The sequence below is a fragment of the Brassica oleracea genome, chromosome C8, assembly GCF_000695525.1.
Source record: "Brassica oleracea var. oleracea cultivar TO1000 chromosome C8, BOL, whole genome shotgun sequence".
NCBI lineage: Eukaryota > Viridiplantae > Streptophyta > Magnoliopsida > Brassicales > Brassicaceae > Brassica > Brassica oleracea.
In genome coordinates, this window is record NC_027755.1 from 31,230,863 (window position 1) to 31,254,648 (window position 23,786).

General features: G+C 37.1%; 3 protein-coding genes across 3 annotated transcripts; 2 read left to right on the top strand and 1 right to left on the bottom strand.

The window, feature by feature from the left end:
- Positions 1-2,914: 2,914 nt before the first annotated feature.
- Positions 2,915-5,896, top strand: LOC106309173. Its single transcript, XM_013746234.1, has 3 exons — positions 2,915-3,759; positions 3,871-5,191; positions 5,297-5,896. Exons 1-3 carry the CDS (start codon positions 2,915-2,917, stop codon positions 5,894-5,896), a joined length of 2,766 nt encoding a protein of 921 aa, XP_013601688.1.
- An 8,220-nt stretch (positions 5,897-14,116) lies between these two features.
- On the top strand, positions 14,117-16,721 carry LOC106307380 (guanylate kinase 2). The gene is made up of 11 exons (XM_013744317.1): positions 14,117-14,388; positions 14,596-14,630; positions 14,717-14,827; positions 14,906-14,982; positions 15,054-15,183; positions 15,259-15,621; positions 15,701-15,822; positions 15,894-16,029; positions 16,106-16,151; positions 16,242-16,335; positions 16,409-16,721. The coding sequence occupies exons 2-11, from the start codon at positions 14,628-14,630 to the stop codon at positions 16,491-16,493; spliced, it is 1,167 nt and encodes a 388-aa protein (XP_013599771.1). The 5' UTR covers positions 14,117-14,388; positions 14,596-14,627; the 3' UTR covers positions 16,494-16,721.
- A 3,146-nt stretch (positions 16,722-19,867) lies between these two features.
- On the bottom strand, positions 19,868-21,243 carry LOC106307631 (acetylglutamate kinase, chloroplastic). The gene has a single exon (XM_013744635.1). It carries the CDS (start codon positions 21,120-21,122, stop codon positions 20,085-20,087), a length of 1,038 nt encoding a protein of 345 aa, XP_013600089.1. The 5' UTR covers positions 21,123-21,243; the 3' UTR covers positions 19,868-20,084.
- Between the last annotated feature and the right edge of the window lie 2,543 nt (positions 21,244-23,786).

Below are 23,786 nucleotides of genomic sequence, written 5' to 3' on the forward strand. Positions count from 1 at the left end.
TTTTCTCTTCTTCCAAGTTCCATCTCCTAGAATTTCATTCGTATTATTCAACTGATTTTTTGTGATCCAAAATAGTTTTGTTCCTAAGCAATATCTCTAACACATATTTAATTTTTTTAATAACCGTGGAGATTCGGCGACGACCGAGGTCAACCAACTAATCCCACGAAGCCTACGTCACTCTACGCATTTTAGCCATTTAAAACAGTCCGGATGGCCAGCGGAGATCGAACCAAAGTTTCGCCGTATTGTGTTTATTTTCTCTCGAGCGCTACTGGACTACTACCACCGGTTAATACTTGTTTTTTTTTCTTGTGGCCTTTTTTCTTTTTGACAGATGACCAACATTTTCTATATGTTCTTGGAGATTGATATTACTCTAATTGTCGTTCAAAAAAAAGATATTATTCTAATTAATCCATTTGAATTTTGGTGCCCCAAGACTTCGACTACGTGTTATCCAGATTTGGCAGTTTGGTTTGTTTCCAATTGTGTGATTTTCCACATGGTAACATCTGTTTGGCAGAGAGTTCAAGCTCTGGTTAGGTAAGAACTATGGCTACACGCGCCCCCAAAGACGGATACGTTTTGACACGCGATTACACGCGCCTCCAAAAAAGACGATTAGGGATATGTTTCGCCGTCAAGCTGACCGCGTTCTCTGTCGTTCTCCGACGTCACTCGAGACGTCGGTCCTCACCCTCCACCACAAAGCCAGTCCCTCCCTCCTCATGGGGAAGAAAAAACCACCCAAAAAATCATCCTAAAAGAAAAAGAAGAAACCCAGTTCTCCGGCCGTTACTGTAAAAAGCAATGCCGTAGACTCCGTTTCTCCTCCACTAGAATCGGTGCCGGTCTCTACCGATGCTGCATCTCCACCTGAGCTAATCCCTCAAGAAACTCGAGCTGTTGGGTCTCCGCCCTCAGCACACAAATTTTCAGAACCGGATTGAAAATTCCTTGAATCTACAAAACAAGTTGCCTCTGTGAAGGTTGTTGAATCAACTGTGCCAGAGCCGACCATCCCATCTGACGTCGCTACTGTGAAGGTTGTGAACTCAACTGTACCAGCAACGACACTAAACTCAGAAAAAGTTGAAACTCAGAAGGCGGAGATAGACACTAGTTCACCCCGACAAACCAAACTGACACTTGGTGCGACAAGGCCAAGGGAATGGGAAAGAAATTGCAGAAGAAGGGCACGCCATACACACTACCTTCCGGTGAAGTCTGCATCAACATCCCCAACTCTGTGATTGAGAAACATAAAAAATCATGGGACTGTTTTGTTCTTGTTCAATTCTATCACGGCCCTCCTTCTCAAGGAACTATCTACAAGATCGTAAATGGGATCTGGAGCAAGAACTACAGAGACATCACAGTTTCAAAAATGGAGGGCTTTGCGTTTTTGTTCAGGATTCCTAACGCCTCCACTAGAAACAAAGTCATCAAGCAATGTCTCTGGCAAATTGAGGGCCAAACGATGTTTGTTGACAAATGGGAACCAGGAGTCATTCCGACGAAGCTTGAACTCACCTCGGCTCCAATTTGGCTAGAGCTGCAAAACGTTCCCCTCCAATTCTTCAACGAAGATGGACTGGAACGCATTGCAGGACTGGTTGGACACCCCAAATACATACACCTGAATACCGCTAATAAGACGGTTCTCGATGTCGCAAAGGTTTTCACTGTTATAGACCGAGGAAACCTCTCCCAGAAGCGGTCAATGTGTAGTTCGATTCGGGTGACATCGCTCGAGTACTGGTCCCTAGCCCCTGGATGCCACCGGTGTGCCAACAATGTCAGGAGATTGGACATACAACAAAAAGATGCAAGTGTGCGCCGCCATCGTGCTCAACCTGCAACTCCTCCTCTCATACCACTGAGAACTGTACAAGATCAAGGAAGAAGGAGGAGGATCGAGCACCATCACGAAGGCACAGGCCAAAGCCCCAAGTTAAATAGTGGAGGGCTTGCGAGGTTAAAGCTCTTCCTAACGTGTCAATTTCCACTGAAAAGATCTTGGCAGGAGACAGCAGTGGTCTGACGTCAATCGAGAAGCTTAATGGAAATGTGCTGATCCGAAGTAACTCTACCGAGACAGAGGATGAGAAATCATCTGGAATTGAGCATGAATCATCAGACACTTTCTCTGGTGATGGGTTACCATGATGATCACCAGAACTACATCAAGGTTGTTTCGAGAAGAAGCAAGAAGAAGAATCGGGGGTTCACACCCTCAAACCACTAATCCCTATGTATATAGACCTTTTTTGTTGGAATGTATGCGGGTTCAATGTTTATAGTCACCGCAGAGGTTTTAAAAATGGTGGAAGTTAAATAAACCACTTTTCGGGGGTATTATAGAAACCCATGTCAAGCAACCGAAGATTATGAAATTCGTCAATAGTATTCTTCCTGGTTGGAATTTTGCAGAGAATTACAATTTCTCTAAGCTCGGTAAAATTTGGGTGGTGTGACACTCATCAGTTCAAGTCACAGTGCTCCACACATCACTGCAGTCCATCACGTCTCAGGTACAGCTCCCGAACCAACTGTCTGCCTTCTTCATTACTATTGTCTACGCTTCAAATGATGATGACCTGAGGCAGGAGTTATCGAAGGAGCTTATCTATTTGAAAGATGATTTGACAATGATTAACATGCCATGGATCGTTTTGGGGGACTTCAATACCAAACGCTCAACCCGGTTGAATATTCTTGACCAACATCTCTCAACATCGACACTAAAACAAGACGGTTCCAAGAAGCTCTCCTCGAGGCTGATCTCAGCGACCTGGCATACAATGGCCCACAGTTTACTTGGACGAACAAAAACAAAACAAACCTCATCGCCAAGAAGCTCAATCAGGTCTTAGTAAATGATGAGTGGCTGTCTCTTATGCAAGAACCGATGGCTATGTTTGGTGAACCTGACTTCTCTGACCACACGGTATGTGGTGTCGTCCTCAAGCCATCTTCAGTTAGAGACAGAAGACCTTTCCGGTTATATAACTACATACTCCACAACGAACTATTCCTGGAGTTTCTTATGGAACAATGGTACTCTATTCATGTCTCAAGCTCTGCATTGTTCATCATCTCACAGAAACTAAAAAGGATCAAGAACGGAGTTAGATCATTTTGCAGAGAAAACTACTTAAACTTGGAAAAGAGAGTTGAGGAAGCTCACACTCGGCTTCTATCAGTGCAAAATAACCTCCTCCTCTCGCCATCTGAAGCTAATGCCACCGCTGAATCCCTGGCCCATGATGCTTGGTTGATACTCTCAAAAGCGGAAGAGCGCTACTTATTTCAGAGATCTCATATAAACTGGATTCAGCATGGGAACTGCAACTCAGCTTATTATCACAGGCTGATAACAACACGAAGGTCATTTAATTACATCCACTATCTCCTAAATAATCAAGACTCAAGAGTAGAAGGCCAGATCGAGATTCAGAAACTCTGCATTGACTACTTTGAAGATTTGTTGGGCTCTAAGCAAAGCGCCCCTCTCTTTGACCCACAAGACCTCTCCATCCTAATGACATTTAGATGCTCGCAAACTCAGAGAACAGATCTTACTAAGGGTTTCTCAAGGCATGAAATAAGAGATGCTTTCTTTGAGTTACTGGCAAACAAAACTAGTGGACCAGATGACTACACGGCAGAGTTCTTTACGAGGGCTTGGAATATTATGGGAACAGAGGCCATGGATGCAATCCAAGAGTTCATTAAATCTGGAAACCTGCTCAAGCAATGAAATTCTACCTCGCTGATCCTCATACCTAAGACAGTAAACGCTGACAGGACCAAAGATTTCAGACCTATCTCTTGTGTTAACACCCTCTACAAAGTAATATCCAGATTGTTAACCAAGAGACTGCAGGAGATCCTCTTTCACGTCATCTCTCCCTCTCAATCAGCTTTCATCAAAGGGAGACTGCTCGCTGAAAACGTTCTCTTAGCAACAGAACTGGTTCATGGCTACAATAGACGTAATATTGACAAGAGGGGCATGCTTAAAGTGGATCTGAGAAAAGCGTTCGACTCGATTCGATGGGACTTCATCCTAGCAGCACTTAAAGCAATCAACGTGTCTGATATGATCATAAAATGGATAGAGGAATGCATAACTACCCCGACTTTCACTGTCTCGGTTAATGGCGTCTCTGGTGGTTTTTTCAAAAGCACAAAGGGCTTGCGTCACGGCGATCCCCTCTCGCCGTATCTCTTTGTATTGGGTATGGAGGTCTTCTCTACACTGCTACACTCCAGATTCGATTCAGGCTACATTACCTACCACCCAAGAGCTGAAGATATTGGTTTATCTCACCTAATGTTCGCAAATGATGTAATTATATTTTTTTACGGAGGGACTGCTTCTCTGCATGCAATATATGAAACTCTAGATGACTTTGCTGGATGGTCGGATCTTCATGTTAACAGGGACAAATCAGAGCTTTTCCTGGCCGGGCTCAACAACCAGGAAACCAACGACTTCGCTGTGTATGATTATCCCATTGGTAAGCTTCCTATTAGATATTTGGGACTACCTCTAATGCATAGGAAACTTAGGATATCAGAGTATGATCCTCTGCTGCAAAAGCTAGCGAGTACGTTCCGGTCTTTGGCAGTTAAAATGCTGAGTTATGCTGGAAGACTGCAGTTACTCTCTACAGTCATTAATGGGACAGTGACTTTTTGGATGGCTACTTTTATTCTCCCTAAAGTCTGCTTGAAGAAGATTGAATCCATGTGCTGTATATTTCTCTGGTCTGGAAGTATTGATGACAGAGTGACAGCTAAGGTCGCTTGGTCTGACGTGTGTTTACCCAAAGAAGAGGGTGGCTTGGGCCTTCATAAATTCAATGATTGGAACAAAGTTCTCTGTCTTCGATTCATCTGGTTGCTATTCTCGGAATTGAATTCTCTCTGGGTCCAGTGGCAAAAACACCTTCACCTTCAGAACGTCAGTTTTTGGTCATTGGAGAAGAAGTCTACTTTCTCTGCATCGTGGAACTCAATTCTATCACTGAGACCTCTTGCTGAGGAATTCATCAAATGCAGAGTAAACAATGGAGCTCAAAGTTGGTTATGGTACGATTCATGGACACCTTTTGGTAAACAAATCTCCTACCTAGGGCCAAGGGAACCGAGGGACTTGAGAGTTCCTCTAAACGCTCACGTAAGAGACGCAACGACCGACACCGGCTGGTTACTGGCTTAGCCTCGATCCGACAATGCGCTCGCTCTTCAGATTCACCTAACGACCGTCACCAACCCTCAACAGACAACGCTTCCTGATTCTTACTACTGGGTTGTTGATGGTAAAGATTGTCGTGGTTTGTCCTCATCTATGACTTGGAAAGCTCTCAGGCCACGTTCTACCATTAAAGGCTGGGCTAAATCGATATGGTACTCAGGCGCTGTTCCCCGTCAGACTTTCAACATGTGGCTTGCAAATCTCAACAGACTCCCGACTAAACTACGGCTGGCAGCTTGGGGCCTAAACGTTCAGACTACATGCTGCTTATGTAACAGGTTTGAAGAGTCCAGAGACCACCTTTTTCTCACCTGCACGTACGCTACCGATCTATGGAGGTTGATCTTTGCGAGGCTCGACCGTCAACAGGCTCTCCCCATCACTTGGAGTGAGCTACTGTCTTGGACCAGAACTTCCACCTCCCAATTGCCATCAACACTGAAGAAGCTCGCCACTCAATCACTGCTCTACAACATTTGGAGACAGCGCAACTCAGCTGTGCATTTCAACGGATTCGCCCCAACCCATACGACGTTCAACATCATCGACAGGGACATCCGCAACACCATTAGTGCGAGAAGACATAGGAAAAAATATAATTCTCTTATGCAACTTTGGATTCGATGAGACTTTCTCATTGACTCTCCTCTAATGTAAATCTTGTTTTTTCTTTTTTTTTTGCCAAAATTTTCACAAAGTAAGCTTATGTAACCCTAAAACTTTTATTTTAATGATATTTACAATTGAGCAAAAAAAAAAAAACTATGGCTACTACTAGGACCGTTCCAGTTTATGAGATGACAAGCGCAAGATACTATAACTGTACTTTTTTAGATTAAGAAATCGTATTTAAGTCAACTAGTATTTGGTTTTTTTTTTTTAACATTGGTTCAACTATTGTAGTTAAATAGTTATAGCCCGAAAAATTTGCAGCTCTTTTGAGTTTGACACGCAAAAGAAGTAAAGAACTAAAGGGTTTCACACGTCTTACGGATATATAGATTCTAGAAATGTTTAGTTATTGATCATGGATAATATTCTTTGCGCAAATGGTCATATTGGACTATTCTATACAAGGTAATGGAATAGCGAAAAAGAGAATGTTACAAGGTACAGGAAAAAGAAGGACGAGGACAAAACTATGTATTGATGTCCTTGTCCATTTTCCACTATTCAAAATTGGAGGACTGATGGTTTGGTCAAAATCATTTTCATGTTATTCAAACTTTGAATTTTTGGGGACACCTCTCATGTTTATAACCAATCTCGTATGACTTTGTCTAACATTAGTCTCACGTTTTACATAATTATATTTTTTGTTAACCTCTTCTATACGTTAACTCATTGTGGTCCATTTTGTTTAGTCGTCTGAAATTCTTTTAGTCTCTACCGCTTTTGGCTTGCCTTTCGAAGAAGCTGATTTAAATCTTATCATTAGTTTTAAACCTATGCAAGCTCCGAATAGTGAAAATGATCGTAGTAACCATTATCATCATCTATAATGATGTGACAACTAAATGACCGACGTGTCATCTAAACTGGACGAATCGGTATTTAAATAAGTGCTTCTCTTTTGAACAAAAAAAATTGTGCTTCTTATTTTTTTTGTGTGGAAAACTAAACATTTTAATGTATTCATATTAATTTTAAGGTTAAAACCTGATGCAAAGAGATATTTGGATATATACCAAATATTCTGATTATATAGTTTATTATTATAGATTAGATATTTATTTTAATTAGTTAGAACTATCTTAAATTTTTTAATAGTTTTAAAATTATTATTTTTTATATAAATAAGTTTCTTATGCGTAGAATTGTATTCAGGTTATGATTTGATTAATAAAATCAATAATTCTCTTTTTATTTCTTGTTTTTATTAGATATATAGAGATATCAACGAAGTTAAAAAAGTTTAGTTTCTCGAGCATTCATAGATTAAACGAGATCTTTGCATTATTGTACTTTCGCAGCATCAAAACCTACATTTTAAAATCGCAAGATTTATGCATCAATTTATAAAATAAAAACTACCATCTATCTGTAAGAAAATAGGATACTTGATGTATTGATTGGTTTTTATTATTTAGTCTGTTTACTTGAATGTTTGTCATCAAACAGTTTTTGTTCTTCACATTTGCATCAAAAAGGTGAAAACACTTTAATATCTATTTTGTTTTCAAATAAAATACTTTAAAACTGATCAGCTGTAAATTTTAAAATCTAAATCTCAAAAACCAAAATGTATAAAAAATCAATCGTTAATCTATAATTAACTTTAGATAGCAAAATATTTTTTTGACAATATTCCTGATTCCTCCATGTACGTATGCAGGTTATAGACTCATAGTCTACACGTATTACATTACATATAATTGAGTTAAAATTAGAATGGTGTGATCTTAATAATTATTCTCTCTGTTTCTAAATAATGTCTATTTTAAAATTTTCACAAATATTTTAAAAAAAAACAATTAATTATCAATGCATTAATTTTAAAAATTATAACAATTTTATATAAATTTAAATCAATAACAAATCAATAAATTTGAAATTGTCAATTAACATTTTCGAAAGTTTACAATTTATTATTAAAGATACATAGAAAATCTAAAATGTTGATCTTTTAAAAACAACTAAAAAATGGTATAACATGCATTATTTAGAAATATATGGAGTATATTATATACATAAAATATTAAAATATTATTTTGTCATTAAATGTACAATGGTTAACTATGCGTATCAAAACATTTAAGGCAGCATTATTTTACTGTATAAAGCACAAAATGATTGGACGTGACTTACCAAGTTACCAACGAATCAAAATTAATTATTGAGATACTTACATGGGAAGACACATTTTGTCTTTTCTTTACTCACAAAGACACATTGTGTCTTTAACACACTTTATGTGTAGGGCCTTTCTATTTTGAGACGAAAATGCCCCTTCTTGAAGCTAACGAGAAATTTATTTGTTTAAAAAAAATAAACCAAATATAACTTGGACGTTTCTGGTTGTTTGCAATAAATGAACATTAATTTCAGGGATAATCTATTGGTGGATATATGTTTTGGTAGACAAAAATCATGTGGATGTGTTTATGGTGGACAAATTGTTGTGGATAGGAAAATCATGTTAGAGTTCAGATTTAATGTCGATACGTTATCGTGGACATCGTATATTGGATTTACGAGCCTAAGTATCATGTACAAAATATTGAACAAATTGATATGGAAAAATGTTATCCCAACACAATGTGCCTCTAAAGGTAATTGGTAACATAGACTGTGTCTTAGGGGGTAAAATTTTCATGATTTTGATTATTTTGTTTCTTAAGTGCAGATGGCTGAGATGTGTTTGGTGATATGTAGAGAATGAGTCTGTGGTTCCTGAGGTAAATGGAAGTTCATTTTGGACAAAAAAAAAGATGCATGGACGGGAAATGTGTGGATGAGAGATGCGTGGACGGGAGACGCGTGGACATGAGATGCGTGGACATAAGATGCGTGGACGGGAGACGCGTGGAGCCACTTACACCACCACTGTAACTACCCTCACGTCTTACACCACAACCTCCATAACCACCACCGCCTCCACTGCGGTATCCATCGCTTCCTCCACCATATCCACCACCATCTCCTCCACTCGAGTAGCCACCTCCACCAACCACCACCATTGTATCCACACTCACGTTACATACAGACATAATCAAGTGGTTTAAGAAGCGGGAGCTAACCTTCTATTTGGATTTTATCTGTCCAGATTTCCGAGGCTTGGATACAAAGATCGCTCACGATGGAAACGCGAAAACCCAAAATACAGATTCGTAGAACAGATGAGCAATGGAAGAGACGTGGCTTCCGAAAGTCGATATTTGGATCCAATTTCAGGTTTTGATTTCTGGATCTAGAAACAATCGGGGAGAAAGAAATTATGGTTCATCTCACCGGCGATGGATTTGTGAAGAAAGAAGAAGCGATAAGGTTTTATAAAAAAGTTAAAAAGTTATCGATTTTGTAAAAAGATAAAATCAGATTTCGGTTTTGGTTAGGAATCTCTTTGGTTAGTTGGGGTGGGTAACGAGTTTGGTTAGTAGGATGAGATGTCTAGTTACTTGAAGATGTCACTTGGTTGAGGATCAGCTTAGTAAAACTAACATGATAAAGTGTGCTCAGTAAACAATGTGTCCTTTAGTGATATTGTAAACTCAACTTGTGTCTCTGAGGGTAAATATTTCTTAATTATTCTTAGATCATATTTATTGTACTAGCATTAGAAAAAGTTGAAAAAGTTACTCCATCTTTCCGTAAAGTTAGTGCCACTTAAATTTCAAATGAAATACATATACTAAAATACCAGTTGACACAAATTTCAAAATATTAATACCTCCTTCGTATCTCAATAATAAATGTGTATGAGGAATAAAGTTTTTTTAAAAAGTAATTGTTTTGAATTTGCTATGCCTTTACGATAGTATTGCATATCATTTGTACTAGTCATTCCGTTTCGATTTAATTGTCGTTATAATGAAAAATTTCTGTTCAAAATAAGTGTCGCTTTAAAGTTTCAATGCAAAATTTATTAATAAGATTATCCACTTTATTTTTCAATTGGATGAAAAATGGTTAGGTGTATAGATAATTGTGTTTTTGTTTTAAAAATATACAAAATCATATGTTTTCTTAATCCATGTGCATAAACCTAAAACGACAATTAAAATGAAACGAAGTGAATAATTTTTTTTTTAACAGGAGGACCCCAAAGCTGTTTTAGATCCAAAAACTAATTTTACTAAATCTTGCATCTAGATTTACAATATTTCAATTAAAGTGCAGTTAGATGACCACGGCGAATTGAACCCATATAGCAGAAATTCCAGCCAGAACTCATTACCACCAACACGGCTTGGTTTATTCTTACTAGTTGGAGTGGAGTGTTATTATTTGATATCTCTCAAATAATTTCTTTATTGTATATCTATTAGTATTATAATATTAAAGTATTCCAAAAAATTCCAAAAATGAAAAGTTTTAGCAAATGAAAAGTCTCACATTATAATATTAATACATACTATTTTTATTTGTTTTTAAGATGTGGATGTCTAAGAATTTATATAAATACTAGGGATTTTGTCCGGACTACGCCCGGATAATTTATACAAATATCTTTGCATCTAATGATATGTATTAGCCATATATTACACCTCTGTTCTAAAAATATAAATAGTAAGTTTAATTTAATTAAATATGAGTATAACTCATAAATAATTATTTTAACAATAAATAATTATTTTAACTATCTAAAATATGTATGGGATGGTGAACAAAAGTAAAAGAAAAAATAATTTATCAATTCAATGTTAAAAAACTGGACCAAATATTGATTCAATATTGTAAAAACACCTCCAACGTGTGTATGAGGAGGTGGAGTTTTTAAGATTTTTAATATTAGAAAAAGGAAAATAAGTTAAAAACTGATCAAAAGTTTCTTAATAAAAGACTTTTTAGAACCGTTCCTAAACTTTCTATGCTTGTGTGTCTGTTTTCTATTGGTGCAACTTTTGTTTTTATAGTTTTAACTTTAGTTCTTCAATGAAATAGTAGTAATGTATTGTTTAGATACGTGATTTAGGAACTCAACCATTAAAGTTGCTCTAGCTGGTTAGACCCATCCAGAAAATAGCTTAAAATAATAAATTTTATATCAAAAATTGAAAACATCATCTAAATTGTAACAAAAAAATCTCTTAACATCAAATATGTATGACACATGAATAACTTTCAGTTCAAAACTTCAAATATGATATGAGGGTTCAAGAAAATACATACACTTATCCCTTAAAAATTAGTTAAGTAAATGTATATTTTTAGTTTGATTTATGAGTTTTTAAAATCAAACATTCACTTTAATATTGTTGTCAAATTGAATTTAGTTATTATAATCTACATTTGGAATCGTATAAAATCGTCTTTATTTATATATCTAATGTAATCATATTGTACACAATTATATTTTTAGATCCCAATTAAAACTTATCTTGTTATATACATAAAGTAGCTTAAGTCAGCTTTGAGTAACTAATGTTGATTTGAAGTAATATTATTCGGTCTATCTATTTGTATTTAACTAAATGAACCAGTATGATAATAGCATTTTGGTAACGAAAACAAAACAAATCAAACTGAATCCTTAGGGACACACAAACCATAGAAACTTTCTTAATCCTCTCATTACAAATACTTCTTTAGTTTTCTTCTTACATTGTAGTCGCCACTTTCAAGTCTTGTCGCTTGCTTCTTCTGTGGTGTTTGAATCTTGTGACTTACTTCTTCTGTGGTGTTTTTGAAGACCTTCCTTTCATCTTCAATGCCTAGAGTCAAACATAAACACATATTAGTATACAGTTTGACAACCATTTTCTAGGTTGCGTATGCGTCCACATCTTTTTCACTTACCCAAAATAATGATCAAATACCTTATCTACTCAACAGCTTGAACGAAGCAAAGAATGATAATCGAATTTAACATCAGGTTCTACTGACATTGTCCCCTCCAAATTTGTTCAATTCACAATAATGTGTAAATTAAGAAAAGATTAATGTGCTTAACCAAAAAAAAAAGATCAAAGTGCTCACACATGCGATTCAAAAGTCGAAGAAATTACCATGATTGTTTTCATGCTCTACTGCTTGAGCTATTACAGCCACCTTATGTCATAAATCCATTCTCAGCATGCTTCTTTGAACCACCTTCAGATCCAGACCGATTGACCAAATTGAGATGAATCAAATTTGGGTAAATTACTCTGGTTTACAGGAAAAGCTTTTTGCAGCCTTTTGTATATTCAGCAGTAGAAGAAGAAGCGCTATTATCTCCAAATGGTGCAGAAATGTAGCCCTCGGAAACCATGACCTTGTTGTCTCCTTAACTTTGTACAACTGACATGTAACCCGAATTTGGGAAAAACTACATGTTTACATAATAATAGAATCAGTCGAAGCCAAGCAGATAAATAAGTGAGAGTTAAAATTTATTCATGAAGGATAAAAACCTATATTTACGATGAACTAAGCTTTTGAAAAGGAAACACAAATGTAGACTCATGAAGCAAACATCAATGGAAAGACTTACGATGACAAGTCGTAAAGATATATATATCTTTATAGCTTTTACCAAAAGGAGATGTATCATACGGAAGTATATAAATAATAAATATATATATACTGAGTATGTCCTTTACCATCCAATCCATCAATGTATCACTCAAATCAGTAACTGCAGAAATATAATCTTAATTTCCAGAGATGCAAACCAGGGATTTAGAATAACGAAGATAAGACTGAAAAGAAAATTTATTCATCCAAGTATATTATGTTTCAAGGGCATAAGTAGCTTAAATAAGAGACCAACAAAAAGATTGTGCCAGATCATAAAGATTGACACAGATGGAAAGTAATCCCATAAATCACAAACCGCTCTAGTATTAAACCACTCCTCACAAACCAGTGAAAACAAACAGAGTAATGCAATGTCTCTCAGATGTGTGGAGTACCAGAGAAACTGGGTAGAAACTTGAAGATGTGAAAAAAATGGTGAACTATGACATGAAAAGGTGACTGGATTCTTACCTTCTCAACTATCTGTTCCATTTGAGCAGCCCTCAAAATAACATCCTCTAGGCACTCTTTAAAGGTTCCAACAGGGAAACATGAGCAACGATAGTAAAAAATACATTACCACAATCTGGAAAAGTAGATGGACTTCAAACCATTTTAGATGGGACTTACTTCTCTCGAGAGAGTGGGAAAACAATATTTGACTAAGCACCATTTCTCTAGCCTCCCTAAACAAATGTTCCAATCATAAAATAGATTAGTTCCAACCTTGTAAAAATATTAAACTAATAGACAGCCACAATGCAAACCTTTCAGCATCATCTGGTGATCTCCGTTGATTTACGTTCTGTTGATTGACACTCTTCTCCTGCTAGACAGGTTGGTTCACGATGAGATAAAAATGTAACTTTTCCCAATTATAAAAAAGACTGGCATAAGTAAAGGTAATAAATAGTTACAGCGCCATGTCGAGATGCCAGCTCTAGCAATTGTATGTCTAATATCTTCTTGTTCAGAACCAGCCTACACAGAAGAAGTAGAAGAGGCAGATCAATAAAAGATTAATTTTGCGAAGAACGTAACTCTCAAATAAGAACTATTTTTTGGCTTAACTTGGTACAATGCTTTGATTGCTGTAAACTTATCTATCAAATGAAACAAATGATCAAGGACGTTGATCCAATTTTGAACCTGATTTGGCTGTTTATGTGGCTCAGCCGTCGTTACCAGTATCGGGATCCACGCGGCTGAGGGGTATGCTTTTGATTGCGTCGCTAATCCATTGATTTAAAAAAAAAGAAACGAATTTGGGTGAAGAATAAAATTGAATATATGATTCAAGAATGTTATTTGATGAGTAGGAGTGGGTGGTGAATCTGGTGATTAATACACAAAACTGAAATTTGTAGCGAGTCAAATCGATTCAAATGAAGTGGAAGAGCCGAGACGACGGTGACATGATTTGAGTTCTTTTGGGCTCATTAACGATGAGCCATTTAACATGTAGCCCACATAAATTACTCGACTCATAGGAGTGACGTGGCGTTGGAGAACTTTATGATTGGCTGATTAAATTGGAGGACGTGGACACCTTAGCTGATGAGTATATGCTGATTTTAGTATTGTGATGTTTGAATATTTGTCTTAACCATTTTAGTGAAAATCAAAACAGTAATTAAACATTATTATTAGAATAAACAATTACTATAACCTTATTATAAAAAAGAAGGTGCTCCGAGATTTCCTAGGAGGGGTCACACACACCGTCACGGCCGCTTTTGTCTCCAAGTTGTCTTGGGACTTGTCGACGATTGCACATCAAATTCCAGAGAGATATCAATTCGCCATAAAAACTGATACCTTGTTCTTCAAATAAAGCACCCCACAATACTTGTTTCTCAATTCTCTCCTCTGCCTCTTTTTCATAATTTGCCAATATAAAAAAAAATACACAATCCTCTCGCTCCAATTCGATCCAAAAGCTTTCGTCTTTCCTCAAGGTAACGAACAAATGCTTTATGGGTTTGGTTTCTTTTGTTCCAATAGATTGTTTTCATTAAGATCCGTGTTTACGTTTTTTCCAAAGTTTTGTGTTTTTGTTTTTTTTTTAATGGGTTTTGAAAAAAAAAACACGAGAAAGGTCGAACCTTTGTTTTGTTGTTTGTTTGTGTGTTTTTGATCTCTTGTTTTTGTGATTGTGCCCATAGCTCAGGCTGAGTTGGAAGCATTTAAATCCTCTATGGTGAGCCTCTTTTTGGCGCGATTCACTTCGTTGCTCTTCTTTGTTTCATTGCTTTCTCAACATTCTTTTGATTTTCTTGTTGATAGGGAGAAGCAGCAGCTTTCTTTGTTGATCATCTGGAGAATGGACAACACACCAATGGTTTTGGCGTCAAATCCGAAGACAGAGATACATCTGTCCAAATTGGGGATCGATCCGTAAGCCTATAATGTTTTCAGAATGTGAAACTAATCTTGAATGATTCTTAGAACACTAATCTTGTTTATCTTTTGCAGTATGTGATTGGTGGAAGTCATGAAGGGAACCCATTGTTCCTTGGAGTTCAGATCCATGACAAAACCACCAACAAGTGGTGTGTTCTCTATGATTCCATCTTGCTCCTCCTGCTGTTTCTGCTTCCATTAATGTTGGAGTGTGTTTCAGGTCCAGTCCTACTGTTCTTGGAACAGGTCCTAAGCCCTGTAAAGGCTACTCCGCCATTGTTCTCAAACAAGGACGGATCTTGGTTATCAAAAAAGGCTCAGCTTCCGATGACTCAATCTGGTTCCTTGAGGTTAGTTAGTATCTAGAAACATCAGTCTTGCTTGTCTGTTTGTTTTCCTCATGTGTCTGAACGTTTTGACATTAGGTGGACAGTCTCTTTGTCCGGGAACAAAGGAAACTCTTAGGGAAAGAGGTTGTTGCTTGGAGCAAAGGAGTCAGAGGAAACGCAGAGAAGCCTATAGTCATAAGCGGTCCTTCCGGAGTTGGTAAAGGAACGCTTATAACGATGCTCATGAAAGAGTTTCCTTCGATGTTTGGATTCTCCGTGAGCCACACAACTAGATCTCCGAGGTGTATGGAGAAGAACGGTGTTCATTACCATTTCACTGATAAAACTGTGATGGAGAAAGAGATTAATGACGGGAAGTTTCTTGAGTTTGCTTCTGTTCATGGTAATCTCTACGGAACTAGCATTGAGTCTGTTGAGGTAGTAACAGATTCAGGAAAGGTAATTATAACTTTTTCATGAATCTGATGATCTTTTTGAAATGACTTAACTTTATCTTTCTTTTTTTGTGTGTGTATAGAGATGTATTCTTGACATTGATGTTCAAGGAGCGAGGTCTGTGAAGTCAAGTTCTCTTGATGCGGTATTTATATTTGTGTGTCCTCCTTCAATGAAGGAGCTTGAAGATCGGCTCCGTGCTCGGTAAAGACTTTTTAACCATAAGAGTTGTTGTTTCTTCAGATCTTTGAATGTTTGTGTTAAAAATATAACAGAGGAACTGAGACAGAGGAGCAGATTCAAAAGCGGCTTAGAAACGCCGAAGCTGAGATCAAAGCGGGGAAGTCCTCAGGCATTTTTGAACATATCTTGTATAATGACAACCTCGAGGAGTGCTACAAGAACCTCAAGGTAATGTAACTCGCATAAATATCCTCTTAAAGCAGTTTGATTGATGATGTACAACAATGGCTCTCTCTGTTCTCAGAATCTCTTGGGGATAAACGATGACGCTCCTGTGAATGGTGTAGAAGGTAATTAAATACCAAAACAGAAGAGTAGACATAATTGTATATACTAATTATGTTGAAAAGTAAGCTTAATTGATTGTTTGATGAAAGCAGTAGAAGGGATCAATCTTCCCAAGGAGCACACAGTGACAAAGATGGAAGATAAGATTATGATTCAAGAAACAGGAGAAGCAACCAAGAATGACATGTAAGTTCTTGACTTTTCTTTATTGATTTCTCTATAGAGTTTTTTTGTTGATGAAACGTGTTTTGGTGAGCAGGATCGTGTTGGATCTATCTTCAATTAACGGGGGAGCACCAGGGAGAACAAGAGGGATCGTTCTGGACACGGTGAAGTCCAGTTAACAAAGAGTCCTTTCATCTTTTCTCCGCTGTAAGCTAAAGAGGGGAACCATTTTGACGATCATGAACCATTGCTCTTTGTTTTTTTTTTTATTGTTTGGCTTTTTCGCGGTTGAAAGGTAGTGTGATGCGTTCACTAGATAGGGCACTGATGATGATGATGATTATTATGATAATACAAAAAGACATGATCTGTTTCGATGAAAATAAAATGTTCTTTGTTTCTTTTTATTGATTAAAGATTTTGTTTAATCTAAAAATCTTGAAAGAATCTATCCTTTTGGTATTACTAGGACATGAAAAGTAACAAAAGTTTGAAATCAGTGCAATGGGTTTATTCTTGAGATTCCGCAACTCGAATAGGACAGAAAAGAAAATTAATTTTGATCTTACACAACAGTGTTTTAGTGTTCGGACATGATGCAATACAGTTAATGTCAGTTTACAGTTGAAAACTCAGCCAATCAAGTAGAAGAAAAGCATCTCAATGAGAGAAGAAGAAGACAAAAGCTATTTAAAAAAGAGAGCAAGTTGTGGGACTTTGGAATTAAAAATGGGTCCTTGAAAGATCGCAACTTGCGTAGATTCGTGGGTCCACAAGTCGGTGGCAGTGTAATTAAAGGAAGGTTCGTCGTAGCCTACCATCTCTGTCTCGTGTGCTCCACCACTCTGTTTAAAGTATCTATCTGGGGCCAAGCCAAATCATACCCTTCAGAGTGTATGCTTTGGATTCAGGTGTTCCTTGATTGGGCCAGACCACAGAGGAGAAGAAAACATTGGGATCAAAGGAAGCCTAAGAATGAAACTTAGGCCCAAATGAGCAGAACAGGAACCTTTCGCTGAGAATGTGACTAATTGGATTAAAAGAGATGATACCACGCACCTTTTTTTTTTTTGGTGTAAAGTGATACTACACTCTTTCTACTTTCTCTCTTTTTGGTGAAAGGCATTTCATTAGCAACTAGAGTTCAGGAAGTACAATTGTCTGAGAAAAACAGAGATGTGAATATGTGATAGAGCTGTTTTAGCCATGCAGTCAACTTTTTGCAGTCAACTTCTACATTAATAGTAGGAGAAATAAAAGAGAAAGATAGAAACATATGGATGAGAGATTAAAGTATATATGCTATTTAGGCTTTTTAGATTAAAAATACATATTAAACAAACTTCCAGGGTGTTATTGGTTTATATATTTTAATGGATTTTGAAATCGGAATCAAATCTAGTGTTATTGGTTTTATGATTTTAAAATTCATATTCAAATATTGTGTTATGGTTTTGTGATTTTAAAATAAATTTTGAAATCAAGTGCTATTCAATTACAAGGATTTGTTTAAAGATTTAATTTGAAACTATATTTCAATGGATTTGTAAGTGATTTTAAGATCAAAATACAAAGGAACAAATATCAAGGTGAACCTTGTTATTTTACTTGGATTTGTATTATTGGGTTTTCTTCGAGTTCTTTAAAAAACATATTATATTACATGTGCACGAGAACAGACCTAAGCCACACCACCTAGAGATAAAACCTCATCAAGATTTACCGTGACATTAGGTTCGTTCCCAGTTTACTTCCTCATGATTTCCTGAATAGCAGGAATATGTGTTGATCCACTCATACAGCAACATGTTGACTTTACCGTTAGCTTTTCTTGGCAATGTATCTTCTCTCATTAAAGATGTAAGTAAAATTTACATGTCAAATAAATCTAAACATAATTTTCAAGTCTAGATTTTCTGCTGTCATCTTTTCAAAATATCAATGCTTTCATCTTTCTTAAGCCAATCATCAACTATCTGCATTGCAAAACTCAAAATCTGTCAAGTATAAATAGGAGAATAAACAGACTCAAAGCTCTATGACTAAGGACTTCGTGGTTAATGAGTCAACAAGTTTGATTTTGACATCCATCTGATTATCAAATTGTGCAAGAGTTTTTTTGTACTTGGCTTGCGACAGTGGTTTTAACGGCACCTAATGCACTTGGCTTTCGACCGTGATTTGATTGGACCAGCTATGTACTTTGGTCTCATGGGTGATGGTCAGCCAGTGGCGAATGTAGAATTTTGTTTTAATGGGGGCAAATCACATGTAAACATAAAACATGGCTAAAATATGATATTTAATTGGGAAAATTAATTAAAACTTCAGGTATATTATGCAATTTTGAAATTTTTATGGGGGCACTTGCCACCGTCTTGCTGTACCTAGATTCGCCAATGTGGTCAGCCTATTGGTTCGCTACGACGATATGTGGGCTGGTTGGTGCATCAAGGTACTCACTTTCTCCTTTCCCTTGTAATGTTTATGTAGCTCATACTCTGTATTCATGACTTTATGGGATGAATCTATGTGATCTGTGACCACTTGGAATTGGGATTGAAGACAGGTTTACCATACATTTACCACAGCAAAGCGAGAAACCCGTTTGTGACCTGAAAAGGAATACAAGGGAATCTTCTGGCAGGAGGATATCATTCCTTTCTTCCAAAACGTAAAGCTATCGAAAGAAGCAACAATTGTTCAACAATGCTACATTGAGTTCTCAAAGAATGTGACTTCCCCATTAGTATTTGTTTTAATATTCACGGTTTATCTAAAAACTTGCATGCTTCCCATTAGCATAGACTGCAAAAAAACAGAAGTCTACAATCGAAATTTTGACATCCATCTTGTGCCCAAGGAAAATAAACAGTCAAACAGACGGCTGATTTCTAATAATCTGCTTATTTGATTTTGACATCCATCTAAATTTTTATGAAATCCACTTATTTTGATTTTAAAATCAATGGATTTATCAAAGATTTCCAAATCTAGAAAATTTTCTAAATCCAATAAAATGCCACAACCAATAACCTCTACTTCATTTATCGTGTATTTAAAAATAAATTATTTTAAATATTTAATCACAATACATATTTCTATATAGAGGTACTGTGTTGTGTCCCACAACCAATATGGTTTTTGATAATATTTTTTTAATATAAACATATGTAATATTTGTATTTTATGATTCAGTAATTTATGCACCTTTTTTAAAAAATCGACAAACATATTTTATTATTTTCTTATATTTATTTATTTAATTATATTGAATTTTTTTATCTTTCCTTACTTATATACACACCTTTTTTTTAACACCATGTATACACACTTCTATGGATCGTAATATGTGGCCCAACCCACGAACAAGTGAATAAAAGCCTGATCAGGTAGTATACAGGTCTGACAGTTATGTTCATGATGTCTATAGGATAAACAACCTAACCACTTAGGCAGGACTTGTTTATCTTTCCTATAGGCTATAGAGCCCTCAGGAACTAACCAAAGCAACTTAAAATCAGGAAGTAACTAAATCATGAAGGATCTAACATATGGCAAAACTCTTAGACTGAATCAGACAGTTTGACAGAATGTAGAAACAGTAACAAAGCCAAGCAAAAGAGAAAGAAGAAGATTAACTCAACTATCCTTATTGTCTCCAAAGAGAGAAAAAGATTAACTCAACTAACCACACAAGCATTGACATTACCAAATACAAAAAGATGAACTTGATTTTGATGATCGAGATCATATATTACATCAAAACTTCATCCAGTAATCATAGTTCCAGCACCTTCATCAGACATAATCTCATGAAGCAGAGAATGTTGTCTCCTCCCATCAATAATACTAGCCGTCTTCACTCCTTGCGCAAGAGACCTTATGCAACACTTAACCTTCGGAATCATCCCACCAGCAACTTTCCCATCTCCAATCATCTTCTTCACTCCCTTTATATCAATCTCCTTCACCAAGCTACTCGGATCATCTTTATCCTCCAAGATCCCCGCCACGTCAGTCAGCAGAATCAGCTTCTCAGCTCCCAGCGCCGCCGCGAGCTCCCCCGCCACCGTATCTGCATTGATGTTATAAGCTTGACCAGCTTCATCCGCCGCAACAGACGCAATCACCGGAATGTAACCGTAGTCAACGAGGGGACGCAACACGTTTGGATCAACCCTTGCAACTTCTCCGACAAAACCTAACTGAGCTGAGTTAGGAACCGGTCGTGCGGTTAGAAGACGACCGTCGTGCCCCGACAACCCCACTGCAGTAGCTCCGGCCGCGTTGATCAGCGAAACGAGATTCTTGTTGACTTTTCCGACGAGAACCATGGAGACGATCTCCATCGTCGTGGCGTCCGTCACGCGAAGACCGTCGCGGAACTCAGCTGGGATGTTGAGTTGTTTCAGGTAATGGTTGATATCGGGACCTCCGCCGTGGACGAGGATCGGACGGAGACCGACGCACGCGAGGAGGACGAGGTCGCTGACGACGGAGGCTTTGAGCTCCGGAGACGTCATGGCCGCGCCGCCGTATTTGACGACGATGGTCTTCCCTCGGAATTTTTGGATGAAGGGTAAGGATTCGGAGAGGATCTCGACTCTGTAATCCGGTGAAGGTGCGTTTCGGGTGTCGGTTGAAGGCGGTGACGATACGGCGGCGTTTATGGATAGGCATAGACGCTGGTGCTTCTTGCGATGTGGAAAGCAGAGAGATGGAGAGTTGGTGATTAGGTGTTTCAGAGGATTGGAAACAGAGAAGGAGAAGGATTTAGGCGGCGCATTGGTTGTGACGGTGGCCATATCTGAATCTTACCGGAGGAGGCGGCGGCGAAAATCCTGAAGCGAAGCGAGAGAGTGTCCGAGTTTTTCTTAAAATGATTTATGACAAACAGTTAATGAGCCAATGAATATAAGCCACGTGAGCAGGAGACTTAAAGACTCTCTGTCCTAACCCTAGGTTATTACGACGTACGACGCCGTGTACTTTGAATACCAACTCATCCTTGAGTCGAAAATAAGATGGGCCCTATTAAAATGTTTCCTTCCAAGGGGCTTAGGCTCGGCCCGGCCTGGCCCAGCTTATAAAATTGATAAATTTGTATAGAAATTATAATGTACCTATTAGCTACGGTGTGTCTTGAATGATGACTTTTTTCATTCTTTAATCTAAAATCGAATCTCACTTAAGATTAACAAAAATATGTGCTTTAATATACTGTAAGAAAAACTGCTGAAAATGTCTTACATTATAAACAAGCTCCAACACTCGTTCTATTTTCAATAGTGCAAACATATTTTTAAAAAAAATCAAGCATGGACATTTGATAGGAAACAAAGATATAACAATAAAAGAAAAGCAACCGCGCAGCCTTACTCTCTGATCAAGAAACTTAAAGACCTCTCTGGTATGGGAAGCTGAAGGCAACTGGCAACACCACACTCAGTGACAGGCAAGATTCAACTTGGATGCCACAATCACACATAACTAATTTTTTTCTCTTCCGAAATAACCATACTCTGATTCTTGATCTCCCAAGTGTATGTGCAGATCAGGAGAAACAACGGCAACTGTCGCATCCGTACGATAAACCTTGTGCAGGAGACTTGCAGTTTCTGAAGCACATTTTTCAATAGCGGATCAAAACAGCTCGGAGAAGAGCACAAACTTCCGGTGAGAGATAGGTTCGAAACTCTCTCATTCGCTATGATTTGATGATATGGATCAAAATTGAAATACCGCAAATGTTTTAAATCATCCTATTTTCTCTAGAAGACATTTGACTGATTCACCCCTTCCCCGCCTCTTAACAAATAAATAACTTTGCTTTTATCTTAAAAGAAGCATGAATAAAAATAGTCATAGAAAGCGTGCGTCGTAAATATTTATTACACAGCCATAACCATAATGCTTAACCGTAAAATATAAATCGGTCATTTAACATAAAACCATAAAAACAAGGTAAGCTTATTAAGCTTATTGGACAGCAAGAGCAAAGCGAATCCTTTCCTGCCCAAAATCGAAGACAGTGTGGTATCGACGGAGCCATGGAGGACCTAGAACACTGTATCAAATTAAAAGTATTAATAGTCTTCAAAAAATATAATCTAAACAACCATAATGTTAAAATAAAATTAAAAATGTTTGACTTACGAGTATGCCTCATCCCCAGGTTCGAACACCAAAGGTTCGGAAAGCCGAGATGTATCGTCCATCCGCATCAGCAATTACGTACTACAAAAGCTATATGTGATCAAACAAAATATCTCCAAAAAAGAAAAATCAAAAGAAAAAAATTATAGCTTTTGTTACTTACTTTCTGTGGAGGGATGGTTAAAGAAGCATCCTCATCACCTTCAATATGTGGAGGGATGGTTAAAGAAGCATCCTCATCACCTTCAATAAAGTTGAATGACACATGGGGCCACTCTAATATATACCTACGGCCTCATCGTGAGTAAGTATTGTTGGTCCATAAAGGGGTACCTATTAAAAAATTATACGCATACACTCAAACATATATTAGTGTTAAGCAATTTATTTTAAAATATACTATAATATATACACAAATATAACTTACTTCTCGACCAAGAATTTGTCGGTTGATTCTGTAGATAATATGCTAGTAAACAAGTTGCAAACAAGACATCAGAATCCATAAATATTTACATTAGAAAAGAAAAAAAATTATAAATTAACTTTAAGTAAATATACTCCTTATACCTACGGGAGACCTGTAAAAGCACCATTAACCCTAACATCCCAAATGAGGTGTTTAATTTTTTTTTTTTTAGTTTTTGGTCTGATTTTAAAAAAAAAAATTAAAAAGAACCAATCGCGGGCCACCACGTATCAGTGGAACCCGCGAAACAGTACAAGACTCGACGCTTGATCTGACGTCTTTAGCATCGCTTCTTCCTCTCTTGCGGTGGAGCTCACCCCTTAGCACTCTCCTAAGTCCCCACGTTAATCATGCCCTAAATGTACTCGCAACCACTGTCTATCAGAACTTTATCACAGTATTGTGCTGCAACAAAATGATAATATAATTTGAGTTATTCTTGGGTTCACCCCCTAGGGTGAACTTCTAGGTTCACCAACCAATAGAATTTCATTATTTCAAATTTGATATCTTTTAAAATAGGAAACAAAATATTGGCAACTGATATTACCTTTCTAAAATAAAAAAAGTAAAACAAAATAGTATTTACAGAAAAAAATTAATTTTTTTTTCAGCAAACACTAAACCCTAAATCCTAATCACTAAACCCTAAATCTTAATCCCTAAACCCTAAACCCTTGGGTAAATCGTAAACCCTTGGGTAAACCCTAAACCCTTGGACAAAACCTAAACTCTAAATAAAAAATACTAAACACTAAAACTCTAAACCCTAAACCCTTTTGTGTTTTAGTGTTTAGTGATATTGATTGAGAGTTTAGAATTTATCCAAGGGTTTAGGGTTTAG

Coding starts and splice junctions, on each gene's coding strand:
- LOC106309173 (XM_013746234.1), top strand. CDS start 2,915: ATGGCTATGTTTGGTGAACCTGACTTCTCTGACCACACGGTATGTGGT. Junction 3,760..3,870: donor AAATCTGGAAACCTGCTCAA/GCAATGAAATTC, acceptor AGTAATATCCAG/ATTGTTAACCAAGAGACTGC. Junction 5,192..5,296: donor GAGTTCCTCTAAACGCTCAC/GTAAGAGACGCA, acceptor AACCCTCAACAG/ACAACGCTTCCTGATTCTTA.
- LOC106307380 (XM_013744317.1), top strand. Junction 14,983..15,053: donor GACAAAACCACCAACAAGTG/GTGTGTTCTCTA, acceptor AGTGTGTTTCAG/GTCCAGTCCTACTGTTCTTG. Junction 16,030..16,105: donor AGTGCTACAAGAACCTCAAG/GTAATGTAACTC, acceptor CTCTGTTCTCAG/AATCTCTTGGGGATAAACGA.
- LOC106307631 (XM_013744635.1), bottom strand. CDS start 21,122: ATGGCCACCGTCACAACCAATGCGCCGCCTAAATCCTTCTCCTTCTCT.